The 19,991-nt window shown below is 42.0% G+C and overlaps 1 protein-coding gene across 2 annotated transcripts in view; it reads right to left on the reverse strand.

Moving 5' to 3' along the window:
- Positions 1–19,991, reverse strand: part of LOC139567061 (polypeptide N-acetylgalactosaminyltransferase-like 6) — a 248,444-nt gene that overhangs the window by 19,337 nt on the left and 209,116 nt on the right. For both annotated transcript variants that reach the window (XM_071388506.1, XM_071388504.1), the window contains exon 8: positions 6,652–6,769. In XM_071388506.1, coding sequence (XP_071244607.1) covers positions 6,652–6,769 — 118 coding nt within the window. The remainder of the gene's footprint in view (positions 1–6,651; positions 6,770–19,991) is intronic.

Below are 19,991 nucleotides of genomic sequence, written 5' to 3' on the forward strand. Positions count from 1 at the left end.
AAATCACTGATGAAGGATTTTGAGGCTGATTCCCTGACCTGTCAATGTTTTTAATTTGCTGTTTTTGATATTGTTATACACTTGTGAATTCAATGGTTTTTACTAGATTACTTGTAGTTTTTCATGTTGTCTGTCTGTAATTTTTGTAATGACTTGGTGCTGCCTATCTTGGCCAGGACGCTCTTGAAAAATAGATTTTAAATCTCAATGAGCCCTTCCTGGTTAAATAAAGGTTAAATAAAATAAAAAAATGTGGAGAGATTCCTCCAGTCTTCAGAAAATGGCCTCTTCAGAGGAATAGTGTAGATGTTCATTAACCTCTCATATCATCAGAAATATGAGGGTTTATGAATGACTCCCATGCGTTCATGTGTAACAATTAGTTTTAGCGTACAACTCACAGGACGAGGTACAATTCCTTTAGATGCTTTGATGATGTCTGTTCAATGTGAGATACAACCAGTGTCAATAGATTGTCAGTCTAACAGCTATCATATGTAGGCTAACTGTCAGACATCCATACTCCATGACAGTAGAGGAGAGGGGGGTAAGTTGAGCCAAAGGGGTCAGTTGAGCCACCCTTGTTTCTAGGAAACCATACACAAAATGTATAATTTGACCAAATATTTCTGAGTCTATGAAGGAAGAAACCACATGGAAAAAGTGGTAAGCAAGTTAGGTCAAAAAAGTCAAAATCATTTATTGTGTTAGAGGTTTCATGATGCTTCTAAACCAAAGTAGATCATCTTAAGAGTGTTCTATACAGCAGTTGGGGTCTCTATAAACTTCAATGTGAGGCCCTAAACCTAGCATGAACGTGCATCCTTGTAGCTGTGTGGGGTAATAAAGTCAAAATGTTTGTCTTGGGGCAAGTTGAGCAAATTGAAGTGTTTTCTTCCCAAGTGTAATGCAAGGCATTATTTTTGGGATATGAGGTTACTTTTAAAAAGTACAAAGTGTTTGTTAGGTGTTAAGCCTGTGTTAAAAGATGCTTCAAAATATTAAAAGACAAAAAAGCGATTGTGATTATGATGAATTGTGTTTGGGAAATAAAGATGGTTTCAAAAATGTAGTGCTAATATTTCAATCAATACAGACATTTGTAGGCGGCATAGCTATGTTTTCAAAACTGTAATGTTTACATGAATTCTGATTATTTCCAGGGATACACAACCTCCTGAAATACATGTAGATATCTTTGCTAGAAATAATACGATATATTTCATTAACAGAGTGATGCTGAATGTAAATCATTTCTCTCCTAATACCCTGACTACACTGTTCACGTCAACGAGCGTCTGCGTTGCCAAGGGCTAAAATAGAAGTCATTCCTATTTCTGACGCAGATCGCACTGCAAGTCCTGCTTCTCCCATCTCCCCATTGGTTTATAGAAGCAGGTACCCACTTCTATTGAAAGACAAACTGTTGCCGGTTGTCGTGGTAATACTATGAAAGCTTAGATGCCAATCACCATATACGTTCAACAATGAAAAAGCCTGGAAGGAGGAGAGATGACTAGAAATGATTTGGTTGACCGTTTTTATGTGTGGATTAATTGTCGGAGTAGAGGACCTTGTGCATTTCAGGTAAAATAACAACCTAATGTTTATATCCAGGGACAAATTAGCTAGCACCAGCAAGCTAGCTAAATATGACAAATTAGCTAACAAGTGCAAGCTAACTAGCTAAATTGCCATAAATGTTTAATGCTTTTCGACCTATCCCCAAATGAATGTCATTGGTTCAGTTTGTTTTGATATTTTAACCTGTGTGTCGTGATCGCGTTTGGTGTTGCACGCGCGCAGCCGGTTTGGGATCCGTGTTACCCCACTCTCCCCTAAGTAACTGGACCAGAGAACTCTGAATCAGAGCTTTTAACATTTAGACAGATATTTACACTTTTGCTTCATTTGTGTGCTTATTGTACACTTGTGAATTCTCAATACAAAATAACACCAACGACTCAAAAACACACAGATTAACACAAATGTCTGAATCCCCCCTCCCACCTCTGTAAGAAGACTTATTGCAATTTTGCTTGGGAACTATTTTTATCGTTGCCATGGTTTCAAGTCAAGGAAGAAAGGGCTGCATTCCAATTACAAAGTGCACTCACTGACAGAACGAGAGCGAGAGAGAGAGAGAAAGCGAGAGAGAGAGTATACTGAGACCCGGTTGGATGGCAGGTATGTCAGGCACGATAAACACAATATTCCCTCACATCCATATACTGTGTTCTCCTCCGGAAATCAAAATGGAATAACCTCTGAGCCGCAAACAAGCCAAACATCACTGGCTGTAATTAGTTTGGGAAGGAGGCTAAAGCCTGAACTACTGCTTGTAACCCACTAACACATACACACACGGTTGCAGACACACGGGCACACACACACACACAAACATTATTTTGGAATGCTGGGTTCTGAGGAGTGCATTGTACTGGAGAAGGTAGGGGAAACAAAACACTGGAGAACAGAGCGAGAGAAATTATTCTGAGTGAAAGTCGTTCCAGTTTAATAAAGTTGTCTGGGAGCAGATTGACCTGTCTGGAGACTATGATTGTCTGGACTCTAATATAATTGCAAAATTGGTAGACTTTAGTGTGTTTTAAATCATCTGTAATTGTTAAGGGATGTATTGTTGTGCTCAGATGAATGACGCAACTTTAGATGTATTTTAAATATGTCCAATAAAATTAATTCAAGGTAAGGTGGGACACAGTCACTGGATGAAAAGGGTGGAAGAGCCACATTGCTACGTGACCATGATTGTATAATTTGAACTATTAGTTCATATTATATCATATCCTATCATATTGAATAAAAGATTAGTGGCATTTATATGTCGTTACACACAGTGCAGACAAGGACTAAATAGAAGCACCTCAGCATAGATAGAAATCGGATAGTATAGACCAGGGGTCGGCAACAGGCAACAGGTGGCCGTGGGCCAAAACCAGCCCGCAAGTAATTTGTTTTGGCCTCCCAAAGTTTTTAGCAAAAAAACTAAACTAATATATATATTATATATTTTGGGGAGGGATCTCAGTTTTTGGTTGAAAAAAATACAAAAATCACCAGGAATTCAGCAAGAAATTACTTTCATTTAGGAAATCTGCTCACCAAGTATTCCCATGAATAAAAAAAAAGAGGTACAGTGCATTTGGAAAAGTATTCAGACCCCTTGACTTTTTCCAGATTTTGTTACATTACAGCCTTATTCTAAAATTTATTAAATTGTTGTTTTTCCTCATCAATCAACACACAATACCCCATAATGACAAAGGAGAAACTGTTTTTTAGATATTTTTTTCTGTATAAAAATAAATAAATGGAAATATCACATTTACATAAGTATTCAGACCCTTTACTCAGTACTTTGTTGAAGCACCTTTGGCAGCGATTACAGCCTTGAGTCTTCTTGGGTATGACGCTACATGTTTGGCACACCTGTATTTGGGGAGTTTCTTCCATTCTTCTCTGCAGTTCCTCTCAAGCTCTGTCAGGTTGGATGGGAGCATCACTGCACAGCTATTTTCAGGTCCCTTCAGAGATGTTCGATTGGGTTTAAGGATCTCTCTGTACTTTGCTCCCTTCATCTATCCCTCGATCCTGACTAGTCTCCCAGTCCCTGTCACTGAAAAAGATCCCCACAGCATGATGCGGCCACCACCATGCTTCACCGTAGAGATGGTGCCAGGTTTCTTACAGACGTGACACTTGGCATTCAGGCCAAAGCGTTCAATCTTGGTTTCATCAGACCAGAGAATCTTGTTTGTCATGGTCTGAGTCCTTTAGGTGCTTTTGGCAAACTCCAAGCGGGAGTTTTACTGAGGAGTGGCTTCCATGTGGCCACTACCATAAAGGCCTGATTGGTGGAGTGCTGCAGAGATGGTTGTCCTTCTGGAAGGTTCTCCCATCTCCACAGAGGAACTCTGGAGCTCATTCAGAGTGACCATCAGGTTCTTGGTCACCTCCCTGACCAAGGCCCTTCTCCCACGATTGCTCAGTTTGGCCGGGCGGCCAGCTCTAGGAAGAGTCTTGGTGGTTCCAAACTTCTCCCATTTAAGAATGATAGAGGCCACTGTTTTCTTGGGAACCTTCAATGCTGCAGACATTTTTTGGTACCGTTCCCCAGACCGGTGACACAATCCTGTCTCGGAGCTCTACGGACAATTTCTTCGACCTCATGGCTTGTTTTTGCTCTGACACGCACTGTCAACTATGGGACCTTATATAGACAGTTGTGTGCCTTTCCAAATCATGTCCAATCAATTGAATTTACCACAGGTGGACTCCAATCCAGCGTTAGAAACATCTCAACGATTATCAATGGAAACAGGATGCACCTGAGCTCAATTTCAAGTCTCATAGCAATGGGTCTGAATACTTATGGAAATATACATTTTTTCTGTTTAACATTTATAATACACTTGCAAGAATTTCTAAAAACCCGTTTTCACTTTGTCATAATAGGGTATTGTGTGTAGATTGAGATTTTTTTAAATTTCCATTTTAGAATAGACCCGTAGCCCTCACGTCTATAGCCATGAAGTGCTTTGAAAGGCTGGTCATGGCTCACATCAACACCATCATCCCAGACACCCTGGACCCACTCCAATTCGCATACCGCCCCAACAGATCCACAGATGACGCAATCTCTATTGCACTCCACACTAGTGTTTCCCACCTGGACAAAAGGAACACCTATGTGAGAATGCTATTCATTGACTACAGCTCAGCGTTCAACACCATAGTGCCCTCAAAGCTCATCACTAAGCTAAGGACCCTGGGACTAAACACCTCCCTCTGCAACTGGATCCTGGACTTCCTGATGGGCCGCCCCCAGGTGGTAAGGGTATGCAACAACACATCTGCCAGGCTGATCCTCAACACGGGGGCGCCTCAGGGATGCGTGCTCAGTCCCCTCCTGTACTTCCTGTTCACCCATGACTGCAAGGCCAAGCACAACTCCAACACCATCATTAAGTTTGCTGACGACACAACAGTGGTAGGCCTGATCACCGACTACGATGAGACAGCCTATAGGGAGGAGGTCAGAGACCTGGCAGTGTGGTGCCAGGACAACAACCTCTCCCTCAACGTGATCAAGTCAAAGGAGATGATTGTGGACTACAGGAAAATGAGGACTGAGCACGGCCCCATTCTCATCGACGGGGCTGTAGTGGAGCAGGTTGACAGCGTCAAGTTCCTTGGTGTCCACATCACAAATTAACTATCATTGTCCAAACACACCAAGACAGTCGTGAAGAGGGTACGACAATGCCTATTCCCCCTCTGGATACTGAAAAGGTTTGGCATGGGTCCTCAGATCCGCAAAAAATTATACAGCTGCACAATCGAAAGCATCATGACTGGATGCATCACCGCCTGGTATGGCAACTGCTTGGCCTCTGATCGCAAGGCACTACAGAGAGTATTGCGTACGGCCCAGTACATCACTGGGGCCAAGCTTCCTGCCACCCAGGACCTCTATATCAGGCAGGGTCAGAGGAAGGCCCTAAGAATTGCCAAAGACTCCAGCCACCATAGTCATAGATCGTTCCCTCTGTTACCGCACGGCAAGCGGTACCGGAGTGCCAAGTCTAGGTTCAAAAGGCTTCTTAACAGCTTCTACCCCCAAGCCATAAGACTCATGAACAGCTAATCAAATGGCTACCCGGACTATTTGCATTGACCCCCCCCCCCCCCCATTTTTACGCTGCTGCAACTCTCTGTTTATTATCTATGCATAGTCACTTTACCTCTACCTACATGTATATATTACCTCAATTACCTCAACTTACTTGTGTCCCCGCACTGGTACCCCCTGTATATAGCCTCGCTACTGTTATTTTATTGTTGCTCTTTAACTATTTGTTATTTTTCTATTTTCTTCAGTTTATTTTAGTAAATATTTTCTTAACACTTATTTTTCTTAAAACGGCATTGTTGGTTAAGGGCTTGTAAGTAAGCATTTCACTGTAAAGTCTACACCTGTTGTATTCAGCGCATGTGACGAGTACAATTTGATTTGATTTACTTATTGTTGGAGCCAAAGCACAGAGAGAGAATCTGGCCGAACATTTTAATTCACGGGCAATAAAGATAAAACACCAGGTAAAAAACCTAGGTGTTATTTTAGATTCTGAACTTAATTTATTATGCCCCCAGCCTCTGGAATAGCCTGCCAGAGAACCTGAGGGGGGCTAAAGCTGCTTCAGCTTTGCTTATCCTTAGGGTGATTTTTAGTCATTTTTGTTTTTTATCCTCTTCTGATTTTTTGTGTAGTAAATATTTCTGTTATTTTAATTGTTTTTATTCCGTTTTTTTTTCTGTGAAGCACATTAAGTTGCATTTCATGTCTGAAATGTGCTGTATAAATAAAGCTTCATTTGATTTGATTAAGCCACCCGACCATCTGCTCCGACAAAAATTGGCCTGTGGCTGAATCTAGTTGCCTAACCCTGGTGTATACTGAAAGACGAACTTAGCCCTCATGACTAGCAACCTTAAGACTCCTTAAGACTTCCAGTTTCTCTACAGTGCTGTATTGAGATGCTTGAATGATAAGACTTGTTCCAGTCTTGAGAACATTGGTAAGAGAAATGTATGATTGGGAAACGCTATCTTCTATACATTTTTGCTCACTTTGAACGATATCTCGTACTGCTCTCCGCCCCATATTTCCAAGCCAGTGTCGTAGCCACCCAGCTCCCAGAACCACCGACGGTTGATGGCAAAGAGACCTCCGGCCATCACTGGAGACCTGTAGGAGAGACAGAGAGAATCCATGTCTTTAGCTTGTTGGTAAAGTTATTTTCTAAATCCTCCGATCAGCACAAAACAATGTGGCGGTGTCCAGTTCTTTTTGTGTTATAATGTGAGCATCTACTGCTACAGCTGTAGCTCTTAAGAGACAGACAGATAGAGAAACTGTGCAAGAGAAACAGTGAGAGACAAAGAAATAATACAAGAGTTACCATGTTCAGATTTATTACGTTAAAATAGTGCATAACGTCCATATATTGAAATGTGACATTTGGTGTAATTCCAAGCATCCTAAATCCAGAGAAAGTCATCTACACTTGCAGTCTTTGTGGTATCAGACAGATAAACGGGTGTGAGTAATTCTTTAACAAAAATATAAAGTAACATACCTAATCCCTTGACCTGAGAAAAGTATGACATATGTAAAGTACATATATTGAAAGGTGGCATTTGAGCATCATAATCCAGAGACAATCATATTGCAGTCTTAGTGGAAGCATACAGAGAGAAATGATGTGGCCCTCACATGACCCGCATCGCTCTGTTGCCCCTGGATACGTAAATACACACCTTCTAAAACACCATCATACATATAATAAAAACATGCACTCAGACATGCAGGCAGTCTCAAAGACATATTGAGTCTTTACCCATAAATCCCCTGGCTTGCAATAATAAAGGATGTTCCGTTCAGGCTTATCTCAGTCAAAGCTTTCATCCAATCACGGCAAAGAAATACCAGTCTCTCGCGGTATGCTGACACCGACCCTCGCGCAATCGATAAACTTCACAAAGAGCTCAAGCAGTCAAAAATCCCCATGATTGACACTTGACATGTCTATTTGCCTGGCATTTCACATTTCCCACTGCAGAATCTACAGAAAAATCAAAGCAGACGAGGGATTGGTGCACAGTAAGCAGCATCTACTCCAAGGAGAAGCAACTTCCTTCCTATCAACAACAAACTGCTTCTACTAATAGTATTCTAATCCTTTCTCCCTGCCTATTCCCATTCTCCCTCCTTGCTCATTGTACTGCCCCAAACCTGTACTCATTGTTATTTCACACTCCCTTTCAGCAGGGCTTAAGCTCGGGGAGTGGATTTTGTTGGACCCTGACTTTGGCATGTTTGAATGTTTTTCCTTGTAGTTCTTCTTCGACGCACGGTGGAGAATCAGAGTAATCCTCCGGGTAATGGGAAGAGCTCTTTTCCTGCGTTTGAGTCATTCCTCGGTAGCGACGAGGACGAGGCGACAATCTTCTAATAAAGCCTGGGGGGATGAAATACTGTGATGTAAGTAGAGGAGGCCAAAAAAGGAAAACACCACAGCCCTTTGAATTACTGAGAGGGTGAAAAGAGCGGCGGTGACTTGATGCGAGGCTTGGATGGATCCGGTACGGCAGTGTGGAGGATAGGTCTAGCGTTTGAGCTGGGGAGCCGTTGAACTAGGGGTGTTTTGTAACCAAAATGCTCAGAGTAAACAGCACCATGGCGCAAAGCCACAACACAACAGCAAGCTTGACTCATTAAATCTCTTCACACCTCCTGATTCACAGAGGAAGCGTCGCATTATTTGGGCATCTTAGTCAACAAAAAAGAGCTTTAAGCCAAGAAAGTTTTAAGCAGTAAAATCCCAAATAGCAAAGGAGTTGTGGGAGGGATTGGATTTGGTGTCTTAAGGTTAGGCCTCCACAGATGGACAGTCTTTTTAATCCGAAAAACTGTTTGGTCTGACCCAATGATGAGTCAAAGGAACCAAATGTTCCTTGTTCCATTTTTTTGTGTGTGTCTATGTATCTATGACAACCATGATCTGCCCATGCAAAAAACAAGACAACAAGTGAGGAATGAGCTTGTGTGTGGTGGTGAAGGCAGAGCCAGACGGAGGGAGCTCAGTGAAGAAATCTATTTACTCTGCGGATAACACCCTCCGGCCTGCTTCCCTCCAATTTAATAAAACGCTGAAATATACCAGTCCACTGAATTAAAGGAGCTAATGGAGGAGCAAGCTGAAATCATTATATATTTTATCTTCTTAGCAGCCTTGCCAACAACAGCTGAAAAACGCTAGAGAACATAGTTTATTTGTCGTTGACACTACAACTTCTGGTTAAGGTGGATGGAATGAGGGATTAGACAAAATCCAGAACTAACTCCCGTAATATTCTTATTTAAAAAAAAACTACAACACTAGAAGATTATTTGGGAAGTTAAAGTTGTCGTGGACACTACACTTTCTGGTTGTGGTGGTTGAAATTAAACCCTCGTTTGAAAAGTCAGTTTTTGATTCACTACGGTTTAAATACACCACGGGAGAGATTGAGTGGGATGGTTTGTGTGGTGATATAAAAGGTAATGAGAGCTGTTTTTTAGCTGTGGATATCTCAGTGGTTAGTGGAGGCTTTACACTGTTTGATCAGGCTGGATTGCTGCTGATAGGCTCAGAGAGAGTGAGAGAGAGAGAGAGAGAGAATTAATATCCTTCATCTAATCCTACAGGAGGCTTACCCAACAAGGAGGAAGGAACCAGCCTGCTATGAAGAGATGATCTGATTGAAGGAGGGCAGCATTCAGAGACATCATGCAATTTATTCAAGGGTGCCCTGATAGCCAAATTCAATATTGTAGGATTAATTAATTATATGCAAAGTCAGTGTACAAACAGATAAAACTGAGGGGGGGCTGAGCGGAATATGCAGCATGCACGTTCCTTATCCTGGCCATAACACAATCCCAATCAAAAAGTAGTCCGTGGCCAAAAGTAGTGCCCTCTAGGGAATAGGGTGCCATTTGGTATGCAGACTATGTAGTCAAGAAACAAGGCCAGTCAGTCAAGATGATATTGGTCAGTCAAACCTGCCAGGGACAGAGGGCTAGCACTAAGGAGATGTGATTACTTCAGTGTGGGTTCCTCCAGGAAGAATTGGGTCTGAGTTGAAGGGAGCAGCCAAACTGGATATGATATAGTAAGACTGCAGCGTGGTGGCTGTTATCGATCCCTTAATTAGACAGGGATCTCAGAGGGAATGTGTAGATCAATGAGGCTGAGCTGAGACGGAGGAGGCTGTATGTGTGTGTTCCTGTGTGTGTCTCTCTGTGTGTGTGTGTGTTTGGCCAGCCAGGTGAGTAAAGCAGAGGTCACACCGCTGCAGAGGTCACACCGCTGCAGGTTGAGGTTCTGAGACAGTGGGGCGTGTGTAACCGGGTCAAGCTACTTACTGAGGCTGACTGAGCCTCTCTGGCCTCTGAAGCCCATAGGAGACTGGGAGGCCCAGCCCTGTAAATGACCTGCTACCCACAGTAGGAACCTAATCACTGTAATCAAACTGCAGGACACACAAGCACGCATTGGCCTATGTACATATAGTGTACAAACACACACACAGGCAGGCACACTCACACACACTGTACAAGCCTCGGCTCACACAGCTCATTAACCTTCATACATACTGTTCCTAATGTTATCATACTGAACATGCATAAATTACAGCACTCTGACACAACACTACTCTACCCTCCAGCCAGTTGAGTCTGTACTGCACTCCACACAGCAGATCACTGCTGTTCTACATTGATGTGTACATTATAGACCTTTGGGGAATAGCTTACAAACAAGGCCTTAGCTGATCTATTCATCCGTATACGTAGCACGTTAGGCAAACGAAATAGAGCCATGAATGCCATTGAATTGAAGACCCTGTGTGTGTGTGTGTGTGTGTGTGTGTGTGTGTGTGTGTGTGTGTGTGTGTGTGTGTGTCTCTCTCTCTTGCTCTCTCTCGTGTGGATGTGTGTGTGTGGTTTCCTATGTATGGCCAATTCCTTGTAGAATTAGACCAGAGCTCAACCCTGACAGTCTGAACATAGCCTCATAATTACCAGACTGATTACCACTGATATCTGTGTAGCCATCATGCATGTAAGCTCGCAAGATCAGGCAGTTTACTAGTCTGAACACCGACTGACCCGACTATAAACGAATTAAGAAGTAATTCCACTCAAAATACTAATTATCTGATGTGATTAGTTAAATGCTGTTGGAATTAGTGCAACATGCTAATAAAGCCATGTTGTTGAAGCCTTTGGCCTCTCTCTCTCTATCTCTCGGGAAATTAGATGGAGGTTTTTCTTCTTCAAATATAACATCGTTTCTGTCCTGGGTTAAGCGGTGTACTGTCTGAACACTCTTGTCCAGGGAGAATAGGTTCTTTATGATGGGGTGAATCACACAGACAGATGTGGAAGAATAAACACACACACACAGTACACACACACACGCACTGTACACACACACACAGAGACACACTGTACACACAGAACACACACACACACAGACACTGTACACACAGTCCACACACACTACACACACTGTACACAGACAAATAGTTAGCAAGACTTTGGCACCTCTCATGTATGTTTGTCATCCCTTAACAGCACAGTAAAGCAACAGAGGATTGTGTGTGTCTGTGTGTCTGTGTGTTTGTGTGTGTGTGTGTGTGTGTGTGTGTGTGTGTGTGTGTGTGGAGACAGTTTGGAAGGGCTCCCAGTCTCCATCAGTCCAAACGATAGGGGAGCTCAGCTCCAACCTCTCTTTACTTAGGCTTTTCCAAATACAATTAATCATACCCCTTCTCTTCTGTAGTGCAGACAGACATACTGTAGCTTCAGTGGCTTAGCTTTAAAAAACCCAGGCATCGATTCGGAGGGCCTCTGTCTGTCGACAAACACTTCGCACATCTCTGACGAGCTCAGCAACACCTCAGTATGTTGACACCTATCTGTTTCTGAGCCACGCTCCCCAATTACTGCCACCTACCCGCCTGCCTGGAGATGTCAATCATCATGTACATTCAAGGGATGAGCTCTTAGATCCAATTAAGGAAGGACCTCCACACAAATACCACATTTATGCAGCTTATAAACAATGTTCGCTCTAAACTGCATGCGTGTGCACGCTGTAGCCCTGAGACTGCCGCGCAGATGCCATGCAGAAATATCACCCCACAGAGAGAAGCACGAGATAGAAAGTGGAGTGAAGTTCTACAGCAGCGGTCACCAACCGTTCGATCGCATTCCACTGGTCCATCTCCAAGGCCTTCCAAGTCAATCGACAAACATTTATGTAAAAAACCCAACGATAAAGCCTTACGGCTCGTGTACACTAGCACGCGGCGAATTGCAGCGTGCCGCTTAGGCCACCCAGAGTGGTTCGCTTGTAGGCGTGCTGGCAGCATATGGTTTATAAAAGTGTTGAATACAGTGTTGACAGTGCTGAGTAAGAACTTAAACATGAACTCACTCATAAAAACAGCAGCTCTTTGCTGTATTAGTTGACAGTCTCTCTCTAGTCATGGTTTTAAGCATTTTGACATCTCACTTTACTGTATCTTTCCTTTATGCCTGCTACGTTACTGCAGACACGGTCATCTGAGCCATCCTATTGGCCAGCGGTAGGCCTATACTGCACTTTAGTTTGTATGAAGGTCTGGCCCACCCAGGGACAAAATTATTTTGGGGACTCCCGAGTGGCGCAGCGGTCTAAGGCACTGCATCTCAGTGCTAGAGGTGTCACTACAGACCCTGGTTTCGAATCCAAGCTGTATCATAACCGGCTGTGGTTGGGTGTCCCATAGGGCGGCACACAATTGGCCCAGCGTCGTCCAGGTTTGGCCGGGGTAGGCCGTCAATGTAAATAAGAATTTGTTCATAAACTAACTTGCCTTGTTAAATAATAAATGAAATGGGTAAATAGTTTGATCCATTCTCCATTTCATGAATTTATTCACAGGTGCTGTAAAACGCTCTGGTGACGAACAATCTTTGCTGCTCTGTTTCCAATCGTCCACATGGTTGGGAGGACCTATTCAAGTAAGAAAATACATTTCGAAAATGTAAAAAAAAAGATGTATTGTTAGCTAACTAGCTAGCTAGCTATCTAGCCAACTGTACATGCTGTATAGATAGCTAGCTAAGTTAATTAAATATCCCCAGCTACCTAACTTCATATTAGCTAGCTACCTTGATGTATTTATCACTGTAAAAAAAAAAAACTCCAAATGCATTTGTAGGTAGCTAGCTAACAGTCACAGAGGACGGTAAAATAGATAAGTGAGAGAGTAGGCTATTCTGGATAGGGCAGGTACTTTTGTGTAGTTCCAGTCCGTAGAAGTGAGGACGGAGATAATAGTAACATAATATTCAGTGCGGTCTAATTCGAGAATAATGAAGTCTGTTTCTTGTGAGGTTTTCTGACCTCGGATACAGGGAGTGGTGAAAGCCTGTCTGCAGATGAAGAGGTCCCAATGAAGAGAAGTGGTTCTCAGTCCTGGTCCTGGGGAATCAAAGGGGTGCACATTTTTGTTTTTGCCTTAGTACTACACAGCTGATTCAATTGATCAACTCATCATCAAGCTTCAAGTGGTATTTATGTGTTAATTTGTGATGCTATCCTGGATATGATCCTGCTTGTCACGTGCTACACATGCACATGTGTGTGCACATGTGTGTGCACATGCATCTATCTATCCGATGTGATCATGGTTTGTTATAAGGGATATTATACTTTAGTAATCCACAATGACCTGGTGATGTAAAAGTCTAATAATGAAATTATCTTCCATATTCCTACAGATACCTTCAAAACGATTGCCTACAGTTACCGTGTAGGGCACTGCAAGGTTGGATGACCAGGGCCATCTGGGACTACCTCCTGGGAGATTTCAGGTGAGTGAAGGCTACCTGTGTCCTGCATAACTTCACGATGATGGACACGAGGACCAGTAGGGGATCTGCAGCTCGCCCTCGTGCACCAGAGGAGAAGTCTGCTGCTCTGCAGGATGTTTCAAGGATGGGGTCCAACAACGGAGCACGGGAGGCAATCAATGTGCGGGAGATCTTCACCTACTATTTCGAAGAGGGTTCTGTTCCCTGGCAACACCATAGACTACACTAAGCACAACCAAATGCTCATCCACATTGAAATAAGAGTATTCTTCCATTTACTTAGCTATGTCAACTGCAGTTGTTCAATTCCCAGTTTCTCTCCTTTTGCGTTCTACTTCTCAGGTGAGGGTGCTGTTCAGTGAAGGGTGATGTCTGTACAAAAACAAAACAGGCTCATTTAAGAGTCACCCATATTGAAAAAATGTAGAACAATTAGACACCCTATAACCCACACCTACACACTCGTGTATAAATCTGATTGATGGATTGTGTTGGGCAGTAAGCAGGCTCAGGTGTATAACTGTGGCTCCTTCCACCTTCAAAGAATAGGCAAGACACTTCATTATTTATATTTATGTAACTACTCTATATTGTTTGTCTTCGTGTGTCTGTGCATGTTTTTCAGTATAAAGTCAGGGATGCAAACTGGTGAGGGCCCAAAAAGGTGACACTTTTTGGCACTGAAACATGCAAAATAAAATATAAAAGGATTTAAAAAAAAATTGAAATAAATATCAGCTTTAAAATGCTAATTTCTAGTAGGTGGATCCCTTCTTGAAATGCAGGTTTTAACTAATTAAATCACAAAGAATATGATATACATGATCAGTCTGTGTGTAATATCAAAAGTGATTAATGTGAACCTAACTCACAGTGCCGACCCGTCATTCAGGGAAAATAAAAAATAAAAAGCATTAAAAAGATATGTATATATATTTTTAAAAGTTGGCCCTGCATGTTTTGCATGTTATTTTGGCATTAATATGTGTCACATATCAGTTTGCAAACTGTAAAAAAAAATATATATATAATTGAATTAATAAAGCTGCATACAAACATGGTCTCGTTTTTGCTTTCTTGTGTTAGGCAGCTCCAAAATGCAGGTGTTTCAGCCTAGCTCAGTGCTTTCTGTGGTGGTGGGGCTAGCCAGCAGAAAATAGGAGCATTGCGCCTGATTGTCTCAGTGTTCTGTCACTCATGGGGACACTACGTCACAGGCCAAGTCTAAGTCCTTAGTAAGGGTAGACATCGAACATTTCAGCCCTGCCATAGAGTTACATTATAAGTGCCCTTCCAAGAAGACTCAAGGTCATTGGGCACAGATAAAATGACATCAAATCACATTATATGTACAGTAGCTTTGATTGGACTGATCATGCCAACATCATACTTTCAAAATCTTAGCTAGCAGTCGTCTTTATGAATCAAGTCGACAATCTAATGGCAAATCCTTTTCAATCCTTGTCATATGAAGATAAATAATTAAGTGAAATTATAGATAAAACGTATCGGTGGTCATCGGACATACCCAGTCCACAACAAGTTGGATATTGCTAATTCAACAATGAGTGGTTTGGAAGGAATCAGTGTCTAACTACAAGCATCGCAAAGCAATCACTAGCCTGCTATTCAGTGGAGTGGCTGTGTGTTTCCCCCCCCCCCCAGAGTTCCCACCATAAATCCAGAGAATGCCAGACTTTGATGACAAAATTTGCCCAAAAAGGATTTGCCCAAAAAGGGAGATATGTATACTGTAGCTAAGAAAGTAATACTAAGTGTATGTTGTATAGTGAGCTGTTAGTAGCCCATGCGCCTCACCCTAATAATTTGGTCTATTTTCACCAACGCGGTATTGTAAACATCTCTTGTGGCCGGTGTGTGATTATTAGCAGACTTTTTTTTGCACAGTTTTGACAGTGCTACTGATAGTAGTGGTGGTGATTGGCTTGCATGTGCACATTCAGCACATACAACATTCTATAATAGAATTGTGTTATTTGACGTGTCAAATGAAAAGCTTATTTAACGAGATAGTGTTATTTGACGTATCTTTTTTTATCACACAAAGACCCAAACGGCATTCAATGTGCCTCACCCTAATTATTTAGCCTATTTTCACCTCTTAATTTTGACTACTGTTCTAACTTGGTTATTCACATGTAGCCTGTAAGCTGTTTTTGAGAAATGTAATCATCGAATACTGTAAGAGCTCTCATTGTCTGCTTATATGCCCCCTTTATTTATCCTACGGTTCTGACTTGGTGTACAGGGAGAACACTGTAAGAATGGCCCATGTTCTGAATTCTGTCGCTGTACATTTCAAAAGTACTAAACAAATAGTTATATTGACTACGTCCGTCGCTCGCTCGCTCATTGATGTCTTAATCGAAATTACGGATTGCCTTTTATCCGCTTGTCGTTCCCTTATGCCATAGTTTGTACATCTCAATTGTCAGTAGAAACCACATTTGTTTAAGCAAGTCAGCCATATCAGCTAAGTTTTTTAAAAGGCAGTAAATGAGGCTGAATGAACTGTTTCGCTGCCAGACAAGGCTCAGCTGATAGCCAGGTGTAATAGTGGTGTAACAGTGGTAAGGTGATGGGACTGCTGTTGGGACTCTACTGTTCGGACAGATTTATGTAGGCCCTAACAGTTTGTGGGCACCGTTTGTCACCGTTATAGTGCAATTCCTGTATTGTTTAGTGTTGTGTAGTGGCTTTGTTGGCATGCATCACACTTTTTTTAGTTTGCCCCACCAAGATTTACATGCTAAAATCGCCACTGAACTCACAGCTAAAAAATATTAGGAAAGCAATCCAATGTTATTTGTTGCCTAGACTTTACTGCAAATGACACTCAAGTCCAGAGAAAAAAACAATACATTAATATTGCAGTTAGCCATGTCAGCCTTTATAATAGAATGCTTGTGATCACACACATTTAAATATTGCACTTGGGGAAAAAAGATCTTAAAGTAGAATTAGAATAAAACAAACAGGCATTCTATTTTTGCTCTGTTATATTGGCTACTGTAGTAGACCGATGAAGTGCACAAGGCTATGTGTGCAAAAATAACATTCACTGAGTAAAAACTAAAATAATCCACCCTCACCTGTATATTTTTATATTATACCTTTATTTAACTAGGCAAGTCAGTTAAGACCAAATTCTTATTTTCAATGACGGCCTTGTTCAGGGGTAGAACGATAGATTTGTACTTTGTCAGCTCGGGGATTTGAACTGGCAACCTTTCGGTTACAAACTCAACGCTCTAACCACTAGGCTACCCTACCGCTCATATCAAGTTCAACACAACAAAAGCAATAGCTTTGAGCTACACTGCACGTTATTACATTTTACACTTTATGCCTGTGGACATCTGTTCTACAATGTGCCAGCAGCAGAGCATGAAACCCTTTGTTGGCATAATTGATCTCTTTCAGGCAGGGAGTACACCTGGCATACCCCTTTAAATCTACCGTATTGAAAAAGTGAGAAAGAGGAAAAGTGTGTGGTGTTCCTTTCACCTCTATAATAGCATCCAGCTTAAGCCAGGCCCGGCACCAGCTCCAATTCATCCCTAAATCCACTTGTTTAACAAGCAACCTCCTTTTCACCCAATTCTCTCATTTTGAAAAGTAACCACGTAACGTTAATGTATAGGGAAAACATCAGTTCATAGATAGCAATGTTAGTTAGTTCGCTAGCTAACAGAGAATTCAATCCAGCTAGCAAGAGATACTTAACAATGCTAACAATTCTTGTTCCACCACACTTGCTCCCTCACCTCAAACTTTCCAAATGCCAGTTGTTTTTCGGTTCCAGCTCATGAAGTACGCTTCATCACCTTCTCACCCCGGTAATCAGGCTTCTCATCTACCACGTCGTTATCGTTCAGTGGATGCGCTGATGGTGTAACTAGCAAGTTGGTTGTCTCTTCTCTTTAGTCGTGTGCTGCATTCTGTTGTTGTGTGAACGATTGGCTGAGCCTTGGATACATGCATCCCTGATAAAGTACTCTGCAGCCACTTAGTGTGGACACCAGGTGAGACCACACACACAGATTCCTGTTGAACACTATCTTTAACTACATTATGTTCTCAATAACTACCTTAATTTCTCTCCTCCCTTCTCCCTAAATCCTCTAGGTTATCAAATCAAATCAAATGTTATTGGTCACATACACTGTTTTAGAAGATGTTATTCTCTCTCATATATATATATATATATATATACAGTATATATACAGTATATATATATATATATACAGTATATATATATATATATATGTATATATATATGAAATGAGTGAAGCAGTATGTAAACATTATTAAAGTGACTAGTGTTCCATTATTAAAGTGGCCAGTGATTCCATGTCTTTGTATATAGGGCTGCAGGCTCTAAGGTGCAGGGTTGAGTAACCGGGTGCTAGCCGGCTAGTGGCTATTTAACAGTCTGATGGCATTGAGATAGAAGCTGTTTTTCAGTCTCTCGATCCCAGCTTTGATGCACCTGCACTGACTTCGCCTTCTGGATGATAGCGTGGTGAACAGGCCGTGGCTCGCAAAAACTATGTATTTCAGCTATGTCGGTGAACCCCCCCCCCCCCCCCGCATCTGAACTGGCTGACACATAGAGGGCATGACCGACGGGTCAACAGGAAGTATTATTAAAGTGATTTATTATTAATTGAGATACAGATAGAGATGTAGTTGTCCCAGAGTTAATGATCCAAGGTCAGTTTTGCATTTCACCTACTGATGATTATGCTGACTGACAATGTTCGAATAAAAAGAAAACAAGGCTTAATCTTTCCTTCCATCTGTCTGTCGACTGCAGATATGTTTTGATGTGAGAGAGGATGCCAACCCCCAGTCCCGTCATAGCCATCTCACCCGCTATTAAGATAACCTTCGGGCCAACTGGGGTTCCAAGGCTGTTAGGAGACACCGCTAGAGACACTATTATGTAATTGTGATGAACTGAGAGAATATTAGGGTAGCACTGTGATTCATTAATCATATACTGTCTTCCCTGCTCCTCTGTTCTTACCTCTTTCCCTTTCTGTGCTGTACACTCTCTCACACCTCTCTACCTACCTCATCTTTCTTCCTCTGTTTTTATAATGCACACCAGATGTGCATTGAACTACAGATTGAACTTGTATTTATAATATCATATTAAAATTATAATATTTATAATGCATGTATTATGTATTTATAACACTTGGATAATGAACTTCTTTCAATGAAGCGTTTCACATTCTCTACTGGTTGAAATTAAGTCTCTCATTTGATGAAATACTACACCTATCCTGTGTCCTCAGATCAATGCAGATGAAGGGAATTAGATATTGAGATGAACCGGTTTTAGAGTATTTACATGATGCATAGGAAGTGTAGTGTACGATGTTTTAAATTCTGTTTCTGTATATATGAATTACAAATCAGCCTTTAATTACTTAAATCATGTTTCTAGTCTTTTGCATAGTTACAATGTGTAACCAGGTCGCAGCTATAAATGAGAACTCTCAACTGGCCTACCTGGTTAAATAAAAAAAATAAGAAAATAAAGAAAAACCATTGATGTCCCAGGACCAGGATTGGTAAACACTGTTGACGTGTATAATTGTAATACATATATGCAGACACAGCATCATTCAAAGAATGGAGTTTGATACTCCTGGTATTGGATATGACTTAATAGAATGTCTCACAGACATAGACACAACATAGACACAACATAGCTAGTTACACATACACAACAAGCTCCCGCGCTCAGGTCTGTTCAACGCTGGTCCGACCAATCTGATTCCACGCTTCAAGACTGCTTCGATCACGCGGATTGGAATATGTTCCGCATTGCGTCCAACAACAACATTGAAGAATATGCTGATTCGTTGAGCGAGTTCATTAGGAAGTGCATTGACGATGTCGTACCCACAGCAACGATTAAAACATTCCCAAACCAGAAACCGTGGATTGACGGCAGCATTCGCGTGAAACTGAAAGCGCGAACCACTGCTTTTAACCAGGGCAAGGTGACCGGAAACATGACCGAATACAAACAGTGTAGCTATTCTCTCCGCAAGGCAATCAAACAGGCTAAGTCCCAGTACAGAGACAAAATAGAGTCGCAATTCAACAGCTCAGACACAAGAGGTATGTGGCAGGGTCTACAGTCTATCACGGATTACAAAAAGAAAACCAGCCCCGTCGCGGACCAGGATGTCTTGCTCCCAGACAGGCTAAATAACTTTTTTGCCCGCTTTGAGGACAATACAGTGCCACTGACACGGCCCGCTACCAAAACCTGCGGGCTCTCCTTCACTGCAGCCGAGGTGAGTAAAACATTTAAACGTGTTAACCCTCGCAAGGCTGCAGGCCCAGACGGCATTCCCAGCCGCGTCCTCAGAGCATGCGCAGACCAGCTGGCTGGTGTGTTTACGGACATATTCAATCAATCCTTATCCCAGTCTGCTGTTCCCACATGCTTCAA

This window comes from Salvelinus alpinus, unplaced genomic scaffold, assembly GCF_045679555.1.
Source record: "Salvelinus alpinus unplaced genomic scaffold, SLU_Salpinus.1 scaffold_41, whole genome shotgun sequence".
NCBI lineage: Eukaryota > Metazoa > Chordata > Actinopteri > Salmoniformes > Salmonidae > Salvelinus > Salvelinus alpinus.